The 21,898-nt window shown below is 37.4% G+C and overlaps 1 protein-coding gene across 1 annotated transcript; it reads right to left on the bottom strand.

The window, feature by feature from the left end:
* Positions 1 to 13,817: 13,817 nt before the first annotated feature.
* On the bottom strand, positions 13,818 to 20,769 carry LOC119000064 (60S acidic ribosomal protein P1-like). The gene is made up of 2 exons (XM_037064839.1): positions 20,684 to 20,769; positions 13,818 to 14,258 (listed from the first exon to the last, which is right to left on the bottom strand). Exons 1-2 carry the CDS (start codon positions 20,767 to 20,769, stop codon positions 13,853 to 13,855), a joined length of 492 nt encoding a protein of 163 aa, XP_036920734.1. The 3' UTR covers positions 13,818 to 13,852.
* Between the last annotated feature and the right edge of the window lie 1,129 nt (positions 20,770 to 21,898).

The following is a 21,898-nucleotide window of genomic DNA, read 5'->3' as shown; positions in this document are numbered from 1 at the left end:
AGGATCATTAATAGGGATTTTTGTGCTCTTTTGTGTAGATTAAGCTTTATTAAATGCCTGTAAAGAAGAGTGAACAATATAGTAAAAGAAGCTGATAAACCCCTTTACAGTCTTGAATAAAGCAGACCAATCTTTGTCTTTGTAGTTTATGTGAATTTTCACAAACAGTCATGTGCTATATTTTTCCTTTACTCCAAAAAAACTTTGTAGCATTCATTTAAATTTTTCAATCATAATAAAGATGTAAAGTCAAACCTTGACTACTAACTGAAATATTTTGTGACATTCTCATGAGTAGACAGGTTTGGAAGAAAAGTAGGTCAAAAAGAAGTTAAACTGAGAAATTCAACACCGTATGTTTGAGTACATGCTAATGAGGACTGCATAGTCAGACCTCCAAGAGAGCAACCTCCACACATGAAGTGCTGTACTGAACTGGCGCCTTCAAATTCACCCACTTTAAATATATATTTTTATCATTAGCGAGATGGTTTTATCAGGAGACAGTTCTTCCTGGAATTCTCACATTGCTGCAGGTTTCATTTTATGAGCAAAGCTATCATCTGCCAATGTTATCTGGATTTTCTTTTCGGGATGCTTGAAAGGGAGAGCTGTTGCTGTCCCTGAAGCAATTTAAATTCCAGAGCAACCAAGGTAGTGTCTCTTTGTTGGGAAGAGGTGCAGGCTGGCCAACAGTACCTGTGTAAGAGGATATCAGTGTCCTCCTCCTGTCATTCATTCCACAGTGTGGGCAGGAAACACATGCCCTTCATGGTGTAGCCTCGTGGGAACCAGGGATCAGAAAACAAGAGCAAGATGTTACTCCAGCCGGGGCTGTAGCTCTGTGTAATGAACAGTTTGCTCTGACCCGGCAACCTTTTGTCTTTCTGCTAGGAAACTGTTGCCGACTCTCTTGTTAGCTTGCAAGTAGGGTAAAATCTGGGACCTTGTTCCTAAGGTGACAAGTTTATTTGGACTTTAGGAAATGCCTTAGTGGATTCCTCGGCTAGATAATATTTTGTCCTTGTTTGTAGAGAGAGATTTGTTCTTTTACATTAAGATACCTTATCTGATAGCATGGCCAATACAACTCATAATAGAAAACTAAAAGAACTCTAATATATAAAAAATACATTAAAATACCATTCTGCCACTTAGAGGAAGTCATTAATAATATATTCTGTATATTCTTAGGTCCGCCCCATGTTGTGGTTATACATACACAGATGCACACATTTACAATGGAAATACATCTTTGTAATTTGGGGCCATACTGTATGTTACTGTTATATTTTGTGTTTTAACTTTAGGACCCCATATATGCCTTCTTATAATTCCCAGTATAATACACTATCAGTATTGGATTACAGAAGATACCACTCGTGTTTTAATTTATTTTTCTCTTTATCTCTTTTGTTTTCATACTTTCTCCTAGTGCCCATAAAAAATATTATATTTTTAACACTTAAAGGGTACTAACCTATCTTGCACAAGTTACTAAAAGATTTATATGTATTTTTGTAATAATATCAAGAACCTTAAGGAAATAATGTTTACCTTTTTTTTCTATTTTAGCAACTGTTCATATTACCCTTAGAAAGAACCTTTTTTTTTAGATTTTATTTATTTATCTTTGGAGAGGAAGGGAAGGAGAGAAGGAGAGAAATATCAATGTATGGTTGCCTCTCGTGAGTCCCCTGCTGGGAACTGGCCTGCAACCCAGGCATGTGCCCTGACTGGGAATTGAACCCCAATCGTGTGGTTCACAAGCCCACGCCCAGCTATGCCAGCCAGGTGTAGAAAGAACCTTTTTCGACTTAAGATAAAACAGTAAATTTATTGTCAGTATTGCACTGACCACAAATCCATTTCATAAGATAGTGACCTAATATTCCCAATAATTATGATGTTTAATATTGCACATTTACTAAGGTCAAGTGCTTTTCTGTGTAGTGTATGTACATGATGTTACTGAACGGTCTTAATTCAGCCAGTAGTGTTATTTCCCTCATTTGGAAGATGAGGCAGAATGAGTTGAGATGATCCTCCTTGAGCGAGTAGGTTGCAGAGTAGGGCTCACCTTGCACGGAGTCTGATCTAGGACTCCCTCGGAAAACTGTAATGTTCTGTTTTTTAGTTAGTCACTCATCCTTGTATTGCTTCTTAAATAATCTGCTATTCACTCCCTAGTTAAAATTTAAAAAAAAAAATATAGTCAGTTTAGACATGGACTTGGATCTGTTTCTGGGCCTTCTCTTTTGTTACACAAATCTGGCTCCTTATCTTGTGCCTTACAATACAACGGCTTTGAGGGAAAAGCTAGTACATCCTGATACATGATCCTCACCAAGGTTTATTTTAATGCGCATTTTCAAGGACCATATATATGTAATATATAAAGAATTTTAGGGTTTGTTTAGGGGATTTCAATAACTCAAAGGAATGAATGGATAGAAAAGGGAACATATCAGGCTATTCTAGTCATTCTCTAGTGTATCATGTTCAAATCCTGGAATTGTTGGGCAGAGAGACTGTATTATAGCCCATCCCAGTGTCAGGGCCAATGGCAGGAAGACCTTCTGGGCCTGTGACCAAGGAAGCTCAGCAAATGCAAGACTCATGCCTTAGTCTGTTTAGGCTGCTATATCAGAGCATCGCAGACTAGGTGGCTTATAAACAACAGCTATTTATTTCTCACGTTGGGGAGGCTGGAAGTTCAAAGTCAAGGTGCTGGCAGATTTGGTGTCTGGGGAGGCCCCTATTTCCTGGTTCATAAAGGTCTGTCTTCTCCCTGTGTTGTCACATGGAAAAAGGAACAAGAGAGCTCTCTGGGGTCTCTATTTTGTGGGCATCCATCCCATTGAAGAGAGTTCCACTCTCAGGAACTAACATCTGCTAAAGGCCCCACTTCCTCGTGCCATCACTTTGGGCATTAGGATCTAACAACTGAAGTTTGCGGGATACGTGCACTCAGTCTATAGCAGCATAGTCCACAGAGAAGGAGGGATACAAACTCCATCCACAGGGGATACCAGGTTATCTTCCAGGACCACCCCTGTTGAAAAATCCTTACTAGGAAGGATGGAGTAATGGAAATAATTTGGGGGCTCACTTATTTGTACAATATTATCTTTAATGAGGACAAATGTCAGGGCTCTCTTTTCTCTTTATGATCATTAATCATCAAGGCTCCTCTTGCCAACACAGCCCTGGCACCACGATGACTGAAGCTATGGTTTCCTAAACACCCACCCAGCACTCGATGCACTGCCAGCCCCCCTGAATTTAGATCGGGCTGCTGCTTTAGAATCTGGCAAGTATATTGGGTTCCTGCCATATCCTACAGCCGCAACTTTCTCCCCTATATTTAGAAGTGTTTTACTGTTGATTTGTTTGGGCGGCACATTCCAAAATTGTGCATCTTTACAGTGTGTATAGTGCGAGTCTGAAAGGCTTAGGAAAATACTTAAAATACATAATTAGGCTTATACACACTTTGATTATAGATTATTTCCAATAACTGTTTACTAATCTTATGCTGATCACTGTAAGAACTATGTCTATCACTGATATAAGGACACATTTTCAGATTCCGTTGGAGAAAAAATATTTCCCAGCATCCATTCCACACATACTTCTATTTTTTACATGTGTTTTGCAGCGTGTGACCAAAAAGTCATTTTTTAAAAATGTCTATATAAAGTGGGGCATTGCTAACTAATTCCTTAGATTTTAGCTAGAAACAACTCTGTTTTCCCCCACTCCCTAGGACACGTATACTTTCTGTAAAGTGACATATAAAATGTGTCTTCAAGCAGAACTTGTATCATTGTTTTGGTTGTCGTGCTACTACAATGGACTGATTGTGATGACTTCATTCCTGTAATGTGCCAGGGAGAGTCCTGGAACGATTTTTAGACTCAGGGCTGACAGTGCACAGGCCTAGGCACATGCACCACCCCTTCAAGCACTGTGTTTATGGGACTACTACGCCTTTGCCATCAGCAAGCCAAACTAGTGCTTACGTTGTGGGTACCTAGCACATGAGTTGTTACGTGCATTGCTTGATGCCGTGGATAGGAAGAGGCAAGTTTTGAAGATTGAGTCAAGATGAAAAAAGTAATATTTCTCGAATAGTTTTGAAGATAAATAATCAATATTTTGTCTTCTTTATAATTTACGTTAATTTTAAGATCTGAATTGCTTATGGTAAAATTGAGAATTAGTCACTTCGTTAAGTATACTGCTGATGATATTTTCTTTCTTCCAAAAGATGTAATTTCTGAAAATTACTGTTTCCAAGAGAACCATTAGAGATCATTTTTTTCTTTTCTGAGAATCACTTTGAAAGTTCTATACATTGTTAATATATACTGTTTTTCATAAAAGTTCCTTCTTGGAAAATAAAAAAATTTGAATGTGACTGTATCATTTGCATTTCTGTTTCTTGAAGGTGAATAATAAAAATTATAGCTTAACAAGTTTTTTCTTAAACCATGTTCCCAAATCTCCTACCTCTCCGTCTTCCCGACAAGCACACTGAGACGAGTGGGTCTAGGTTGCGGTCAACAGTGGACCGCAGGAGAAACTGGCTCAGAGGTGGCGAACGGGTGGCCGCAGAGGCCACAGAGGCTTGCCCGGGATCTGACTCTTCCAACTCTGAAACCAAGGTCTAAAATTAGTACTGAGCTTATTTCACATTCAACTTTGTGACCACCTTTTTGTAGACTTGGAGTATAGCAATTATTAGGCTTTAATATATTCTCTGAATGGAGAAAAGCAATAGATCATATTTTGCTTAATTTTTGTACCTTTTCTCAGTGATTATCTTCTCCCACCACAGTCTTTTGGAAACAACTTTGCTGTACATTCCAAACTAATCTAAAATAAAAAAGATTACTTAAGTAAGTTTAAAATAAAAACTTGAGAGTCATGTGTAGAAATTCTTTTTTTTCTTCCCCCAAACATTGTGTCAGCAGTTTGTTGGTTTTAGCCTCAAAGTATCCAAAAAATGTGTTCATTTCCCTGTCCCTATGACTAACACTCTGGTAAAAGACACTGTCAGCTTTTGCTCGCTTTATTCCAATAGCTTCTTAAGTGCTGCCCTTGTTCTTGTTTTTTGACAATCAATTCTCTGTAGTGTATCAAAAATACTTTAAAAATAAGAATTATGGTATTGCTCACACCACTTAAAACTTATTCATGTATTCTCTTGCCATTAGGACAAAATCCAAACAGTTTACTGTATTAGTTTAGGTAATGCTAGGTGTTATACCTGAAAATTTCAGGGGCTTAACACAGTAGTTGTTTATTTTTTGCCCACATGAAGTCCAAGGCCACTTTCCTAGTTGACATATGGCTTTCCTTCATAGTAAATTCATAACAAAAGTTCCTTTCATTTTTGTACTTCAGTCTGTTTCGACAGGTGACTTTAAAATCAAACCTATGGAAAGAACTATGTAAGAGATTTTTATGGGTTAAGCTAGGAAATAGCATGAGACATTTATGCTTATATTTTATTGGTTATACTCAGTCACATGATGCTAACTCACACATAGAAGGTTGGGGAATGTAGTCCAACAGTGAACCAAATTAATAGAGGACCTGGGTGAAGTAATCAATCTTTAAGATCATAGTTTCTCCTTTATTTACCATTGCATCCATTGTCCCATATACATGGAGGTCTGGGGGTCAAGTTCCTTATGCACTAACCACACTGGAATTCCTTCTTTTATAAAGTATTCCAATACCATATACCTCCTTAGATTTTTACATTGGCTGTATTTGCATCTATAACAGTTTGTGTCCTTTATAAAATCTATGCATCAGATTAACTGTGACCTTCCCAAGGACAGTTTACTTAACCTTGAATTCAAAATAATCTCATTTTATATGTTTAACAAAGCTTTTTATGTATTTCCAATTCTTACTGAACTCATCTTATTAAATATTTTAAAACTCATTTATTATTTGCCTTCTTACCTCCTTGAAAAGCTCTGTGGAAGCAGGACTTGACTTTTCTGTTCACTTCTCTGTCGTCAGCATCAGAAAGCTTGGTACCTAATTTAAAATAATTCTTTGAATAATGGATGAATGTACAGAAAGAATTGATTTTCACTTCACTAAAAGGACTAGAAGAGAAAGAGCTAATTCTTCTTTGTGGAAGAAGGAATCTCTGAATTTAAATCCCTGAATTAAAGAAAGGGAGACACAAGGTTTGATAAAACAGCATTCAGAAATTTGGGTAATCAGAGACACAGGTCAACTGGAGACAGAATGTGGGGTTTTGAATTTCCTATTTAGGCTTCTACTAAATCATAAGTCTTCATTTCAGAATTGTGCAACAACCCCAATTAGAAGGTGGATATTTCTATATATAGTATATAATTCACAAAGGCACATATTTATTTACACAGGTTCTTCTGGGGTTTACCAATTCTTCCTCACTGTTTCTTCCTCATTTTCTTTCTAAACTGGAGGACTGTTCATCTAAATGAAGAAAACAAACTTGAATTCTAGATATAAATCATGCTATTTGTAACCTCCAAATGTTTTACTATTTTGGTTTTTAAATTTCTTTCTCTTCTCAACTCATTTATTGGATACATTTTAGTAATAATGCTAATTAATAAAAAATCTTTGTTAGCTGAAATTTTTGAATAAAATATATTTTTTTGTATAAAAGCAACATTTTATTCTGTGCTTAATTACATTACATTTACAGAGGAAATTTATATGAAAACAATGCTGTGCTATTTTCCTGAAGCAGATATAATTTGAATACTACCTAGTATTTTATTCACTAAGATAAAATTATTATTATTAATCTGTTGAATGATACATTTTCAAAAAGTGCTATTTGTCTACACATCTACAAAGTAAAACACATGTATCTTACATGTGTGTCCCTGCTCAGCAAAAAATACACATGATACTTCACATTGTTATTCAATAATTTGGCATTTCTTGAAGGGTAAAATGAAACTTTTTATAGCAGGCAATGATAGAGGAAACTAGCTTCAAGAAACACTTTACAAGTCAAATTGCATTAAAACATTGATTTTTAACTGGTTTTTCAAGGTCAAGTTAATAACTCCTTTTTTAATACGGTGAAATTTTGCTCTGATGAAGTAATATGAATAACCGCAATAATTTGCCGAGTCCCTTGGAGTTATACAATTGAATTGCAAATCCATTCTGATGGGATTTGCCCTTTGCACACCTTGAACTAGCTTCTTCCTACACTAGCTTCTTTTTCATTGGTACATATCAGCAACAGAATTTTAGAGATGTGAGAGATTGTGTAGCCCCTAGAAAGTGGATTCTGTGTAGGGTGAACTTAACTCAATTTTATATCTCAAAGGCTCAGGCAGTTTTTCTTTCCTAAATATTCCAGTACACTGGAAGTAGGTGGTGAAAATTTGTGTTAGAAAAGGAGAGAAACATTTGCATTGTGGTAAGAATAAAGAATACATTTGGCTGTAAAAATGTTAAAAAATAATGAAGTTTGTGCTCAGAACCATTCCTTACTATCAGCTAAGTTGCACCCAAAGGAATTCTGAAGCCGTACTCCACTCAGGTGTGAGGGAAACCAGCTTCCTAGACGGTAGATGTATGGCAGAGAGTAATGTCCACGGAAGCCATTTTTGTACGAAAATAGTTGGTGGTTATGAATAATGCCAGTGATGCCCTTGTGAATGAAGTGAATGCCTGAAAGAAATTGTGTAGGGCATTGCGGTGTTTTATGAAACGAGCTTTCCTACAAACAGATCTGTGTTTAAATCATGGCGCTTGCGACTTTTTACCTGTGTACCCTGAGACCAGTTGCTTACTGCTTCTGCTTTCCTATTTTATCACTTGTGAGATTAGGACCATTAAACCCAACTGAGAGACACTGTTCATATTAAGATAGTGTGACTACAAATGTCCTGGGCAAGCACATTGTAACTATGATGAAGGCGATGATCTGTAAGGTCACATGGAGTAGAATCTTCCTGAGAAAGTGTGCAAATAAAGTGAACTTATCTGTTTGGATACTTTAGTTTGTAGATTATTCATACAAATATTGAATATTGATATAGCTTCATTTTGAAATTCAACATATCTCTAGGATACTTGTTTTTGCTTTTTATGGAAATAAATTGGTTTTAGTTCTCACATCTTTTTAACTGTAGAATATTCTAATTGCATACCCAATAATGATATTCTATTATACTATTTATTTAAAAAGTGTCAGCATTCATCTTTACTGACCCCAATTTAGTTACATAAGGAAGACAAAAACATTAAGTAGACTATAACATATATCTTGTACTCATTAGTTGGTCAAAACCATTTGAGTTATTAAAACTAAATCAAATCAATCTATCAGGCTTATTGGCTTAGGAAGAATTAAAAAGGAAGACACATCTCTGAAGAAAAGTCACACAAGACAGCATATTTGATTTTATCTACCATTTTTAGATTATTCCTACCTTTGATGTACTACCGTACAGACAATTGAGAGTTAGGTGGTTCGTGCCTTGTTAATTTCATCAGCCATTACAAAGATTGATTAGTTTGCTCAGGCTTTTCATTTGCTTGGTTCAATTAAAAGTAAACACCCAAAGAGTAAGCACTTAAACAAATGCTGCTAAGATCTGAGGGCGCGTTTTGTCATTCACACACATGAAAACCTACCAAACATTGGTGTCCTCTGAGAGGTAACACAGAGACTCACGTGCAGTCTTCTGTTAGGACGGATGGCGGCTCATGCGCAGTTGAGAGAGGAGAAGAGCAGGGAGCAAGAGAACAAAGGCTTTGCCATTTGGTAAGGACGGCGTGGGTATGTTCATAGTCAATGTCAGAAACATTGGACTCACAGAGGAATTTATTTTATATATTCATTTACTCGTTATATTTTATATTTTACATTGAATATTTATCAGTTCATTCGTTAATCTATTATTTCATTCAATATTACCAACACTAAAACTATTTTACATATTTCCTCCTATTAATTTGGGGCTATAATGAGTGGTAAATTAGGGTATTTCCTGAACATTAAACACTACCTCAAAAACCACCAAACAAACAACCAAATTCTAGAGTTCAATTGAAATTATAAAGGTGTTTTTAGAATGTACTTAGTATGCCTTTGCTTTGTAGGCTGACATGATTGCAAATTCTACTAATTAATCAGCACATGAAGTGGCAAATAGGTGTACTATTTTTGTTCTAACTTTCTTCTAACTTTGTAATTCCTTACATGTAAAACATGTGACTCTAGTTAGAGTGGTGTCTATTAAAATTTCAATTCCAGCTAAGTTAATAAGTACATAGGGAAGGAAATGCTTGTAAAATTGTTATAATTAGGCTGCTTTAAATGGCCACATTTTGAGAATACAAGGAAATGAGTAGTAGGTTCCCTGAAGAGAAGTGAACACAGTGTAAAGACCAAAATGTACTTGAAGGATGTTTGGTAATGAGCTGTTTCTTTTTATCACTCCAGCTTCTTTGACTGGAGTTAAATCCACCTTGAAAGGACACGTTCAAGATCGTACAGTCACTATACAATGTCGGCAGATGAAGAGACAAAATATATCAGTTTTTCAAAAGAAAGTTAGTTCTTCCTACCATGTACTTAAAAACAACCCAAACCAAATAAACTAGAGTAGTCTGTCTTTTTGAAAGTGGCTTCTCTTATTATTTTTATCTTTTGTGATCCAAGCAAGTACCACAAAAGTTGATCTAAGAGTTTAATGTTGTTTTAAAGATAGCTTATAAATATACATTAAACAACATTTTAGGAGCTGCTTAGGAAAAACACACAGCAAGAATGTAAGATTTAAGATCATTACATGTTCAGACCTTTATTCTTCTTTACTTTTTTCTCCTCTCAACACAGGATAAGAATTTGGGGAATAGTATAGCAATTGCTCTGGAGAGGCAGGACTGTAGCTTAGGGAATACTAGATGGAATTATGAAAAGCTGAAGTGTAGAGCCATAAGTTAACAAAGATATTTTGGGAAAAGCATCAGCCTATTACTCGTTGCATAAATTGGAGACCATGTTTCAATAAGGCGACACTGTCTGCCTTCCGGTACATTTCAGGACTTCTGATCGCCCCTCTCCTTGTAAGACTGGACTTGTAGTGCTCTACACCTACTGCCAACACCAACCAAAATTTCCTCTATCCAATCACAATATGCCATTTCATTTTTCTAACTTCAATAGTATTAGTTTTATACTTTGGTATCCATTTGGTTATTTTCAGCAATTGTGGCTGAAGTGTAGTCAATGTGGAGACAATTCTTCATCCCTCTCTACCTGAATCTTTGGGATATTTCTGTCTTGCGAGCCTGTTGGGACTCCAGTCTCCATGTCTTGTTCTTCCCTGTAACAAGACTGGGAAGAAACCCAGGCTTATCCAACATGCCTCTGCATCTCCACAATGGAATGATGGTTTGGGTGTCCCACCTTTTGGCCTCTCTGGCCCACGCTGGAAGAAGAAGAGTTGTCTTGGGCCAACATTCAAAACATTGCGACACGTAATCACAAAAAAAATCTCAAGTAAACTTACAATTTTATGTTGGGCTGAATTCATAGCTATCCTGGGCCACATGAGGTCTGCAAACTACAGGTTGGACACTCCTGGAAATGGGCAGAAGCACCTAGCTAGGCCAATTAAAATCTTCCTCTGAATTTTTCCATGGGAACTCATGACAAGCACTGTAGAAGGTCTGTCTGGAAACCGTCCAGCCATTGTTAATATAAAAAGAATGGTTTGTGGGACATTAGTATAACCTGGCAGCTAAGGAGAGCGGATTGGAATGTGCATGCGTGAACAATGACGACTTTATTGTACTACTCAGTGGGGGTGGTAGATGTCATTGAGTGAGTATGTGTATGGTGTAGCCATCACAGTCAAAATGAATGAGCAAGTAAAACAATGAATCTGCATCGAATTTTGCATTAAGCGTGAATACTCCTCCACAGAAACTATTTGGCTGATTCAGAACCCCACAGCTATGGGCAACTGGTGATTGGCAGCTTCATCATGACAAGGTGCCCACTTATGCATCACAGTCTCCTGCAGAGGTTTTTGGTGACACATCAAATCACCCAGGTGACTCAGCTCCCCTAAAGCCCAGTTTTGGCATCCTGAAACTTCTGGCCTTTCCCCAAACTAAAATCGCCTTTGAAAGGGAAGCTTTCTGACCATCAGTGAGATTCAGGAAAATACGGTGGGGTAGCCGATGGCAACTGGGAGGACTGTGTGAGGTCCTAAGGTGTCCACTTTGAGGGGGACTGAGGCATCATTCACTGTCCTATGTACAATGTTTCTTGTATCTTCTTCAATCAACATCTCTATTTTTAATATTACATGGCTGGATACTTTCTGGGTAGACCTTGTATATTTTTATTTGGATCACCAGGGGAGAGGATAGAATTTGGGGATTTCTGGGTGTTGTTTTTCTCGGTTGTGAGAAAAGTCTACCTGAAGCAAAGATGTGTGAAGCTGACGGACATAAAAGAGCAGCAGAAATAGCCCGTGCTAGCAGCGGGGAGAGAGCCTTGGCCACATTGGCTGAGCCTGTCTCAGTGCCTGAAGCAAACATCCCTGCTGAACCTCTTAGTGGTATGAGTCAATAATATCCCCATGTATAAGCTGGTTCGAGTTCAGGTTCTGTCACTTCAGGCAGAAAAACCCAATTAAACTCATTAGAGGTAAATAAGCTTTACCTAAACCCATATTGTTAAAGTGTTAGACTTATTTGGAAGCAATTTTTGTTGTTAATAATAAGTGTAAAATATTTGTAATAGTCTATATGAAGTTAGTATAATTGATATAGAACTTCATGTTTCCAAAGACATGGTAGAGCTATTACTTCACTGAATTTTCACAATGATATTTTAAATTAGAGAGGACAAGTATGTTTACAGTTTATAAACAGGGACATTTAGTTATATTACATGCTGTCATCAACACATATAACAAATAGTTGACTTGAGATTGGAACTCAGGAATTTTGATGCTGATTTCAGGGTTTTTCTCACATTACAAACATCTTTGTTGTTTGTGTTCCTCGTCCTGATTTTTCCCGTCTTCCTACCGTCTCTTTGTAATTCCCTGGAGGTTTAGCTCGGCGCTATCCTTCTTCCCACTGCTACGCCCAATGCCACCCTCCCCAACCTCCCTGTTCAAACATTTACGTGTTTGTGAGTGAAGCCATGGTTTAGGCAGAGAGCGTGAATTGCCAGAGAGAGTTGTGGAAACTCAAAACTGTGAATCACAGTTGTGTAACTGAATAATGTCCCCTGCACAGACAAATACTTGGTCTTCTAGTGCTCCATGAGTATGAAAGCAGGCTCTAGTGGCCATTCTTCCTGCTAACTTCTTACTCTGCCCTCCTGTGGAAGCCATGGGCCTATGTGTATCGATTTAGTGGACCTGAGATATGATCCTCAGGATGTGATTCTCAAGAATTCCCTGGAGGGCTTGTTGAAACACTCTACAGAGTTTCTGATTCGTATGCCTGGGATGAGAGTTGAGAATGCATTGATAAAAAGTCCCAGGTGCTACTGGTCCCAGGATCCCATGCTCGGAACAACTTGCTTAAAGAATAATTCCCCTTGGCCCTGGCTGGTGTAGCTCAGTGGATTGAGCACGGGCCTGCGAACCAGAAGATCACGGTTCGATTCCCAGTCAGGGCACATGCCTGGGTTGCAGGCCAGGTCCCCGAAGGGGACACACGATACATTGTGTGTCCTCAGAAGAGGCAACCATACATTGATATTTCTCTCCCTCTCTCCTTCCCTTCCCCTCTAAAGGTAAATAAATAAAATATTTTTTAAAAAAGAATAATTCCTCTTAAGGAGATAGAGGGAGTTAAAAGTTCATTGGATATACAAGAAATCTAACTTTTTCTTTCCCCCTAACTGTCCAGAATTCACGACAAAAATTACTGGACATTACACTATTGCTGGTAGTGTAGTAGTAGTTTTATTTATTTATTTTTGTTGTCAGTTATTGAGTCTTAGTTTATTTCTATGCACAGGGGTCATGGTAGGCAGTATGAGGTAGTGGTTGAGAGCACAATACTTAGGTGAGGCAATCCTGAGTCTGAATTTTGGTTTTGACTCTTACAAACTCTGTGATTTTAATCTCATTAATTAAGTTCTTTCTTATATTTCTTAAAATAGAAATAATGTTATCATCTACTACTCTGTGTTGCAGTGGAAATAAATAAGATAGTTAATGCAATTCACTAAACCTTGTGTCTAATACACTTTTATTGAATATGATATTCAGATTAATTTATTACATGATTTAAAAAGTACTTAGGTAAAGTCAAAATACGATCATTGGCAATATATGTTGGTATATCCAAACTGACTTCCAAATGAGTTTCAAGGTGTAATTGCTTATAATTTAATGACTGTGTAGGTAAATGGTGTTTAAGAAGGCTACAAAAAAATCTATAATATTTTTCACTTAGTCACTGACATAAGGTGGCAGTGTAAACATATTTGGTTATTTCTTACTCTGTTTCGAGTCTTGCTTTACAGGAACAAGACTTGTTGATGGTACCTAGCATACACTGGAAAATGTTAAAGGCATGCAGAGTCATCAGAGATAGGCTTTATCACACACAGGGCACTAATGTTCCAAGATGTGATCATGTCGTTCATATTGTCCTGTGGGCCCTTTGTACATTCCTTTGAGTTTATGTAAAATAATTTTTCTATGTACCCCTCTTGCCTGGCTGCTTTATATTCATCATTTAGATTGTGCTTTGTTTTTCACTTTAAGCATCCTATATATATTTTTTCGAAGTTCAGATTTTTATTGACTGTTACAACAGAAGTTTAGTCAAATAGCCCAAAGCCCATGTCATCATCAGACACCTCAGATTCTTCTTTCTTTGCTTCCGCTTTCTTTTCCTCAGCTGGGGCAGCAGCAGTTGAGGGGGCAGGACCTCCTGCTGGTGCCGCACTAGCTGCTGGGGCAGGTGCACCAGCCCCTACATTGCAGATGAGACTCCCAATGTTGACATTGGCCAGAGTCTTTGCAAGCAAGCCTGGCCAGAAAGGTTCAACGTTCACACTAGCTTTAATAAGGGCATTGATGTTATTCTCCCTCACCATCACCTCATCGTTGTGCAGGATAAGGGCCGAGTGGATGCAGATGAGCTCCAAGACAGAGGCCACGGTGTAGGCGAAAGCTGGGCGAGCATTGCGGGGAGTGATGCTAGTCACTGGATGAAGTGAGGTCCTCACCCCAACGTGGCTTTAGCTTCTTTGAAAGGACTGAGCACCTTAGTGGCAGCTGGGAAAAGGCTTATTTATTAATAGAAATATAAAGATGATATGATAATAAATTCAGTATACTAAATTTTAATTCAATATTTTGTTTATGTCCCATTATTAGAGTCAAAGTTACTTGAAATTAGAGACCATCTATACTTAATTCATACAAATAAACATTTACTGAGACCCTACAAATAAGCATTTACTGAGGGTATAAAATAGGTTCTGGGTATCCAGGGATGGACGAATAAAACTCTATTTTCCCACGATAACAAGAAAATTTATGAGTAGATGAAGGCTACTTTTTATTAGGATTCAGGAAAAATATTCCTTTCCTGTTCCTTATTTTGATCTTTAAAGATCATAAAAATTTAGCTAACTGAACAGCATAGAGAAGACTTCCATACAGTCTGTTCCCTTTTCATTTTGGTTTCTTTAGCCACATAGAAACCTTTTAGTTTGATATAGTTCCATTTGTTTATTTTTTTTCATTTACTTCCCTTGCCCTAGGATATATATTAGCAAATATATTGCTAAGTGGGATATCTGAAACTTTTTTGACCATGTTTTCCTTTAGGACTTTTATGGTATCATGAGTTATATTTGTGTTTTATCAATTTTGAGTTTATTCTGATGTATCAGTCAATGAGTGGATCAAAACACTGTAAATTCCATTTATAACCATGGAATTCTATGCAGCAGAAAGAAAGAAGGAACTCCTACCTCTTGCGACAGCATCAATGAAACTGGAGAATATTATGCTAATTGAGTATTATGCTAATCGAAATAACCTGTTGGTGAAAGAAAAACACCATGTGATCTCACTCATAAGAAGTCTCTAATGAACAAAATAGAACCATGGGAATGGAAACATAGAACAGACTGACAGTGACCGAGCGGAGAAGAGAGGGGGATAATGGTGGCAAGAAGGGGGAGGGACTAGACCTAGAACATGTACAAATGACCCATGGACACGGACAGTGCTGTGGGAATCGACTGTGGTAATGGGGGTCAGATGAGTAGAGGAAGGCAAAGTGGAAAAAACTGAGACAACTGTAATAGAATAAGAACAAAAGAGAGAAAAAAGAAAAAAGTGGGAAGTACATACATACACCATGATTGAGTATGTTAAGGTAAATATTTTAGCATGATTTTAATTTTTTAAAAAATACCAGAGTGAAATTACTGGTCCAGTAAAAGGAGAGTCTAGAGTCAGACATTTGCTATATATAACTCAGAGCCATTTATGTTATATATTTTATTCTCTAGTCTTAAAAGTTCAACTGTAAGCAGAGACTTTTTCTAGTTTTCATACCTAATATCTAAAGTCTAATCTGTTACAAGTTATTTTAGAATCTCTAATGTCAAGAAGTACATTTTTCTGTATAAAATTCTGAGTTGTGTTTTTCTTTAAACTTTACAGATGTCAACACTTCCCATAAGCACAGAAATTACTTCTACTATGATGTCAGCATTTCGGTCCTTTAATTACTAAAGATAAACATATTGTATACTTTAGTAATGCGCAAAATTTTTTAAAATCAAGAAAAATGCAAGAATGATAAACATAAATTGTATATCTACATCATTTTAAATTATAGTTCCTATGGAAAAAGATTACTTCAAAAAAAGGATGTTATTTTTTTCATAAATGAAAAATACTGGACCAGAATTTTTAACATCATAGACATAATCAGTTGGAATGAAGTTTTTGTGATGTTTCACAAATAAGACAAAAGCCTCAAGTATTGTGCTGGTATTCCTCAGGTGAGAAAAAAAATCCTCACATTTTTTATGCATTTTCATCACAAGAAAGTCAGTTTTATAAACAAAAATTGTTCATCTCAGTAAGAGAAGTTGAAGGTCAAAGTGCCACTAAAGTTTTCAGCAAAAGCTCTGGGCTTGTTGGTTGATGGCATAGCTCCTGAATGGAATAAAGAAGTTTTTTTTTTAAACCAATACTGTCAAATTCACTAGTGTTGTCTTTAGGAGAGAAACATAAAATCATTTCTATATGCCGGACACTTTTGTTTTTCCCACCTGCCGGATTCTGTGATTGTCCTTTGGGAAGAAGGCAAGTCCAGTTCTTCCCCAGCAGAATTTGACAGTCAGTTAACCAGCTTTTGGAGCTACTGACTAATATTTAATGGTGCACGATGACTGGTGCTATTGTGTCTCTGCTCAAAGTATTGTTGCAAATGCAAAACAAAGAACCTGAAAGCTTCAAGTTGCATTTCCCAGGGCATCGAATGAAGTTTTAAACATAGTTGATTCCACACAAGATGCACAAAATCAGTTTCTCCGACTCTAATAATGTACCTTCTCAGTGAGTGAAAAAAAAAACACAACCCCATGGGAATTAAAAAATGACTCCTCAATTCTAGACAAAGAACTAACGGGGGTGAAGGAATCTTCTGGGGAGGCTGCCGGGTACAGCGAGATATTCTTGCTGCTCATGTCAACGAGCCTTGGGACTGTGTTCCAGAGAAAGGATCCCATGGATGCTGGCGACTAAATAAAAACTACTTAAGTAAGACAGTTTCCCTCTTACAAGATTCTGGAAATTTTCTGTTCATCATTCTTAATACATGGTGGTCATCTCCTCTGATTCCACTGGGCACTTCGTGCTGGGATTTGCAGGTCTTCTCGGATGGAGGATACTTCCTAAGAACCCCAGGCAAAGCCCAAAGCAGCCTTCAAAGAGATTCTGCCTTAGTAATAAACCCCTACATTCCCAAAGAACCACTGTGTAATTTCTGACAGTCCCCATGGGGAGTGGGACATGTTTACGCAAAAAGCGTATTAGAAGGATGAGCACTTTTGCTGGTTTCACCTAATCGGATCTCCTGTTTAATGATCTTCTTCTGCGTGGCTATTCCAGGCTACCCCCTGCCCCATGGCCCCTCCTTGTATAACCACATTAAATAGCAAAGTTATCCAGACACCCATCTGCCTGTGACATAAAACTGTTCTGATAGGTAGGGAGAAAGAATCTAAGTTATCTAAGTTTTATTTTTATTTCCACGGGACACTAATATCCTAGGTTCTTTCCATTTTCTTTTTCCTGTTTTTTTTCTTTCTCAGTTTTAAGCATTTAAGGATAAATGCATAGCTATGAATAAATATGCATATGTATTCCATTTATAAAAGTATATTTCTCCATGAAAAAATAAAGGCAAATTTATTCATTTAATTCTACAGTGAGTTCTCCACCTGAAAGTGTGTATGTGTTTTTGGACTTATCTTTTACTCCCTGGAGATGAGAAGCGAGACTAGATTTAGAGATGAGGGAGTTATCAATGAGTTAAGCCAACAAGATTAGGCAAGAAAATTTGTGTCAAAAGTGCCAGAAACGCCCTGGCTGGTGTGGCTCAGTGGACTGAGTGCTGGCCTGAGAACCAAAGGGTTGCTGGTTTGGTTCCCAGTCAGGGCACATGCCTGGGCTGCAGGCCAGGCTCCCAAGTAAGGGATGCGTGAGAGGCAACCACCATTCATGTTTATCTCCCTCTCTTTCTTCTTCCCTTTTCATCTCTCTAAAATAAATAAATAAAATCTTTTTAAAAGAGAAAGTGCCGAAGACAAGCCTCTCAAAAGTGTAAAAAGAAATGGGCAGTACTGGGTATATTCATATTTTCTCTCTCTCCTAGACTTTTTCATCTATGTTTGAGTTGCCACTTTAGACATACGATGTTTAAACTCTCACTCATATGACATTCTTTCTTCCTCTTCTCCCTCAAACCTGCAATCCGAATTGCCCTTTGTTTTGTTTCTCTGCTTCTTCCTAAATTAACAGCTTCGTCATTTGCTTAGGCATGTGGGTTAGAAAATGCCAGGTTGTCTCCCATACTTTCTTGGCCCACATCTCGGAGTGTCATTGATAACCGTGACACTGCTCTCCTGGGTCAAGTATATCCATCTCTTCCACCCCATTGGCTCTGTCCAGTGTTTGATTTAGATGCTCATAAACTTCTCACTGTGCTATAACATAGTTTCCCCTGCCAGCATCTCTTCATTGGCTACTGCCATGAAGGTTAATTTCTAAGACTAGTAGTGATAGCCAATTAAACCACAAAGTTAATAAACTGTCTCCTGGACTCTAGAGCATAAAAGTTTCATAAACATTTTCATAGTCATAAATGACTATTCGAATCCCTGTGAAACTGACAATCTTTGGTTCACCTTTTAATAATGTGCACTCCTTTGAATCTTGCAATGTAATACCCACTTTGTGTATTATTGTGAATTGCCCTTTCTAGTCTAATTGCTCTTTGCTAATATCAGACACATTCATATCTTCCAAATGATATTTGTCCCCCTTAAAATGAAAAAAAATACGTGATTCCCTTTCTTGATTAGTGGCAAAGTTCTTTTCTATATTTGCTACAATTTCTCCTAAATTTAAAGAAACCCCCAAATATAAAGTATACCCCACATTAATTCTTTCTCTCAAATAGGAAAATATCTTTTATTTCTATACCATGGCCCTACATCTTTTATAGTAACATATTTATAGAAAAACGATCAGATTTTAAAGATACCACACAAGTTCTAAATTTCACATTTTTTAAGCCAAAGAATTTCTAAAAGATTTTGCTGTTAAAATTTTTTTTAACCATGTTCCAAATATAATACAAATCCTCCCTTGTAGTCTACTTAAATTGTATGCACACATTTAAATGTGAGAATCTGCTAAAAATGTATGTTCTTTCTAGACTTGTGAACCTCCCATCTACTGCGGACTGAACCCACACCTTAGGCACGAGCCCTAATTGGGAGTTGAAACAGTGACCTTTTGATTTGTGGGATGACGCACAACCCACTGAGCCACACCAGTCATCGTGGCTGAAATTTTATTTAATTTATTTTATTTTAAGAACATTTTATTTAAAGAAACATCATGGCCATGACTCTGCTTCTGAACATCAAATTCATTTTATAAAGATGTAATCTTGAGATGAACTATTTATTTTATTGAGTTGGCCAAAATGTTTTTTTTTCCATAAGAAGACTCTAGTAGTCCTTAGTTGTCTTTAACTTCATTCAAAACAATTATTGTTTTGTGACAGCTGTCAGAACAGCATGCATTTAAAAAAATGATCAAAATTGGTGAAATTTTGTGTAGCCATTGTAATATTGAAGATGGAAGAAAATGCAAATTATTTTTGACATATTATGCTTTATTATTTCAAGAAAGGTGAAAATGCAACAGAAATGCAAAAATAAAAAGATCTGTGCAGTGTATGGAGAAGGTGCTGCGACTGATCAAACATGTCAACGGTGGTTTGTGAAGTTTCATGTGTAGATTTCTCACTGGACAATGCTTTATAGTATGGTAGACCCACTGAAGTTGGTAGTCAACAAATGGAGACATTAATTGAGAAAATCAACATTATACCACATAGAAGGTAACGGACATACTCAAAATATCCAAATCAATAAAGTTATTGTTGAAAATTAAAAAAATGTCTTTTATTTTTTTAAAGATTTTATTATTTTATTTTTAGAGAGAGGGGAAGGAAGGGAGAAAGAGAGGGAGAGAAACATCAATGTGTGTTTTCCTCTCCTGTGTCCCCCACTGGGGACCTATCCCACAGCCCAGGCCTGTTCTCTGACTGGGAATCAAGCTGGCAACCCTTTGATTCTCAGGCCAGCACGAGATCCACTGAGCCACACCAGCCAGGGCAGGAAAGTATGTCTTTTATTTTATGGAAAAAACTAAACAGACTTTTTGGCCGATCCGGTACAAGTGATGATTGGCATGAAAATAGATTTGATGGTCTACTTATATAATTTGAAGTTTTCCTTAGTCTCACATTTGAGCATTTATCTCCCACTGGCTGGTAATTCTAAATCAGAGCAATTAAATCTTAGAGATAGATCCGAAATGAATGAACTTCCCTTCCCTAAATGCAGAAATGAGCTCAAGGGCAAGTAGCCTACTGGGGTTGGGGAGAAGTGAAAGGGGCGGGGGACTGGAGGGCGAATGAGTGAGTTCTGGACCCTACAGGCTCTTCTGGTGCCTCACCCACGTCCTAGTGAAAGCCTTATACTGCAAAGACCTGAAACTTTCTTGCTAGAAGTTGTCCTTGCTATGCTTCCCTACATTTCGGTGAACATTACCAAATTCCGAAATATTCTAAAGAGCTAATTGTGATGCTTTGTCAATGGGTTTTTGTTGCAGCTGCTCTTGCGGTTTAACAATCTTCACTTAGTTTCAGTTGGTTTTCTTTTGAAGTGATTATTCTTAGCTCTTACACATATTCTCTTCACAGCTTGGTATGTATTTCCATATTCCCCTGAAATATTTTGCTAAATCCAATGGTCATTTCTCCTTGACTAAAACCCTTAGGTATTAAGTTTATCCCTGGATGCACATGTAATTGCAAATACCATTTCCTTTCGCCCCTAATTCTAGCCTTCCTGGCTTCAGCATACTTTTGTTCATCGCCATAGTAACACTGTTTCTCATATTCCATCGGTGTGATTCATCTACTCAACATATTCCTTGAAAAGATAAAATAACTCAGCGTCTGTTTGTGTACTCCAAACTTGACAAACTGTTTAAGATACAGATTGAGTTTATATCCTTCTTTGAGCTGTTTCAAGTCCTACAGTGATATTTTCTTAAGTAGAAATTCAATATTCTAGGCAATAAGTTTTCAATTTTATGAGCTGAGTTACATTGAGGGCCCTAATTCCAGATACTTTAAGATGTGACTGAATTTGGAACTAGGGTCTCCAGGTAATTAAGGTTAAGTGAAGGCATGTGGGCGAACCCTGAATTAATGACTGATGCTCTTAGGAGAAGAGGAAGTTTGGACACACCCAGACATACCAGGTACACGTGTGCACAAAGGGCCACTGTGCGAAGAGGCAGCAAGAGGATGGCCAGCTGCTGGCCAAGGAGAGGGCTCATCACAAGCCAGCACTGAAGGCGCCTTCATGGTGGGCATCCAGCATCATTACTTCTGTTTCTTTAAGCAACCCAGGCTATGGTGTTTTGTTATGGTAGCCCAACCAGATAAATACATACAGAAGTGGCTTTCCTATAAACACACAGGAGATAATAATCCATTTTCTATGTATCAAACTGATGGCATGTATTCTATGCCAGAATTCTATCAGTCAGAAAAAGGACAAGTGAAATGTTAATCCTGGGCAGGATTATGTTGTCGGTGAGCCAGTGGGCGTCTCTGACTCGCATTTGTATTGAAACTATGTAATTCAAATACATTATGAATTCATTACTTGGGGAAGCCTACTCAATGCAGGGATTAATTGAAAATACGAACTATTGGCTTCTGTAGAAGGGTGGCAAGTGCCCTTAGATTAGTTATGTTCATTGAGAAAAAAAGAATGGTTTAAAGAAAAAGGATATTGAAAAGGAGAACCAATATGTTTTCCTTAAACCATTTTAATTTCCAGAAAAGAAGATGAAAGTCAGCTAACATACCTGGTCTTGAATCACAACAACGCCACGTTCTCTTTATGAAACGCTGGATCGTAGCACCGCCTCTCTGCTTAGACCACAACAAACTGGGGTATCGATTTCTTTATTCATAAAGAAGTTTCTCAATACGGCACAGGTTTTGATAGGATTACATG

Source organism: Sturnira hondurensis, unplaced genomic scaffold, assembly GCF_014824575.4.
Source record: "Sturnira hondurensis isolate 20B ecotype Veracruz unplaced genomic scaffold, ASM1482457v3 Scaffold0015596, whole genome shotgun sequence".
Lineage (NCBI taxonomy): Eukaryota > Metazoa > Chordata > Mammalia > Chiroptera > Phyllostomidae > Sturnira > Sturnira hondurensis.
This window is presented reverse-complemented; position numbering and strand designations above follow the sequence as displayed.

Coding starts and splice junctions, on each gene's coding strand:
- LOC119000064 (XM_037064839.1), bottom strand. CDS start 20,769: ATGGAATATGAGAAACAGTGTTACTATGGCGATGAACAAAAGTATGCT. Junction 14,259..20,683: donor ATTAGGGGCGAAAGGAAATG/GTATTTGCAATT, acceptor CGTTGGGGTGAG/GACCTCACTTCATCCAGTGA.